General features: G+C 47.5%; 1 protein-coding gene across 1 annotated transcript; it reads right to left on the bottom strand.

Annotated features, from left to right (window-relative positions):
• Nucleotides 1-466: 466 nt before the first annotated feature.
• LOC115648082 (putative olfactory receptor 52P1) lies at nt 467-1,051 on the bottom strand. Its single transcript, XM_030555218.1, has one exon. It carries the CDS (start codon nt 1,049-1,051, stop codon nt 467-469), a length of 585 nt encoding a protein of 194 aa, XP_030411078.1.
• Between the last annotated feature and the right edge of the window lie 220 nt (nt 1,052-1,271).

The raw sequence follows: 1,271 nt of genomic DNA on the forward strand, positions 1-1,271 counted from the left end.
TAGTGGGTTTAGTAAAGGGAAGAGTAAGATAAGTCAATGGGAGATTTTCTCCTGTCACCCCCTCACCCCCTCCCACAGTGTAGACCCCACAGTTACTTGACCAAAGGTACATCAACGCCAGCTACCTTATTCCCGTAGCTGGAGTTGGGTAGAGTAGGTTCACTGTCCGTGGTAGTGTAGACATAGCCTTAGAGCAATGGAAAGGCTGTGCAACAGGGTGTGTGGAGATAGAGGCTGATGGATGACCATTAAAGAGGTCAAGTGATGGTCAGAGAGAGGTAACTCACCAATGGAAAAAACCGTGCTGAGTGATGGAGTGATAAGATATTGTGTGGGAGGAACTTCTCAGACTGTGAACTTCCACAATGCTGAGCTGAACCAAACTGGGACAGGGCATCCTTGATTAATGAGGAGATATGCTTCCCCTCTCTTGTAACACAGGTTTCAAGTCAATAATCCCAGACTATCATCTTCTGCAGCAGGTATATTTGACTACTTTGTCACGAAGCTCTTTGGTTCTGACCCCATAAATGATAGGGTTGAGCATAGGAGGGATGAGGAGAAAGAGGTGGGCCAAGATGGTATGAACATGGGGAGCGATGCTTTGACCAAGCTGGTATGTGAGACTGGAGAAAAGGCCAGGGATATAATATGTGAGCATCACACAGATGTGGGTTGTGCAAGTGTTGAGAGTTTTCTGGTGAGCTTTCTTAGAGGAGATTCTGAGGACGGCCCTGATGATCAGACTGTAGGACAGGGCAATGACTGTCAGGTCAAACCCACAGATTACAAACATTAGCACCAAGCTATATATCCTAATGACTGTGATGTCCCCACACGCCATCTTGACCACAGCTATGTACTCGCATTGCGTATTAGGGATAATGCGGTTGGCACAGTATGGCTGCTGACTCAGGAGCAGGGGTAGGGGCAGAATGAAAACAACAGCTCTTATCAAACATACAAGCCCAAGTTTAGCTATTTGTGCATTAGTGAGGATGGTGGCATATCTTAGAGGGTTACAAATGGCAACGTAGCGATCGAAGGCCATTGTCACAAGGACAGCTGAGTGCATAACAGAAACCATGTGAACGAAGAACATCTGGGTGAGGCAGCCAGCCACAGTAATGCCTTTCAAATTGAACCAAAATATGCCCAGTGCCTTTGGCATGACAAAGGTAGGTGTGGCGATGTCTGTGAGCGCCAGCATGCAGAGCAGCAGGTACATCGGCATGTGCAGGGTCTGCTCCTTACCTACAACACACAGAAGC

The sequence above is a fragment of the Gopherus evgoodei genome, chromosome 1 (genome assembly GCF_007399415.2).
Source record: "Gopherus evgoodei ecotype Sinaloan lineage chromosome 1, rGopEvg1_v1.p, whole genome shotgun sequence".
Lineage (NCBI taxonomy): Eukaryota > Metazoa > Chordata > Testudines > Testudinidae > Gopherus > Gopherus evgoodei.

Bases quoted from the DNA above. Each gene is read 5' to 3' on its own strand.
- LOC115648082 (XM_030555218.1), bottom strand. From the start codon at position 1,051: ATGGCCTTCGATCGCTACGTTGCCATTTGTAACCCTCTAAGATATGCC.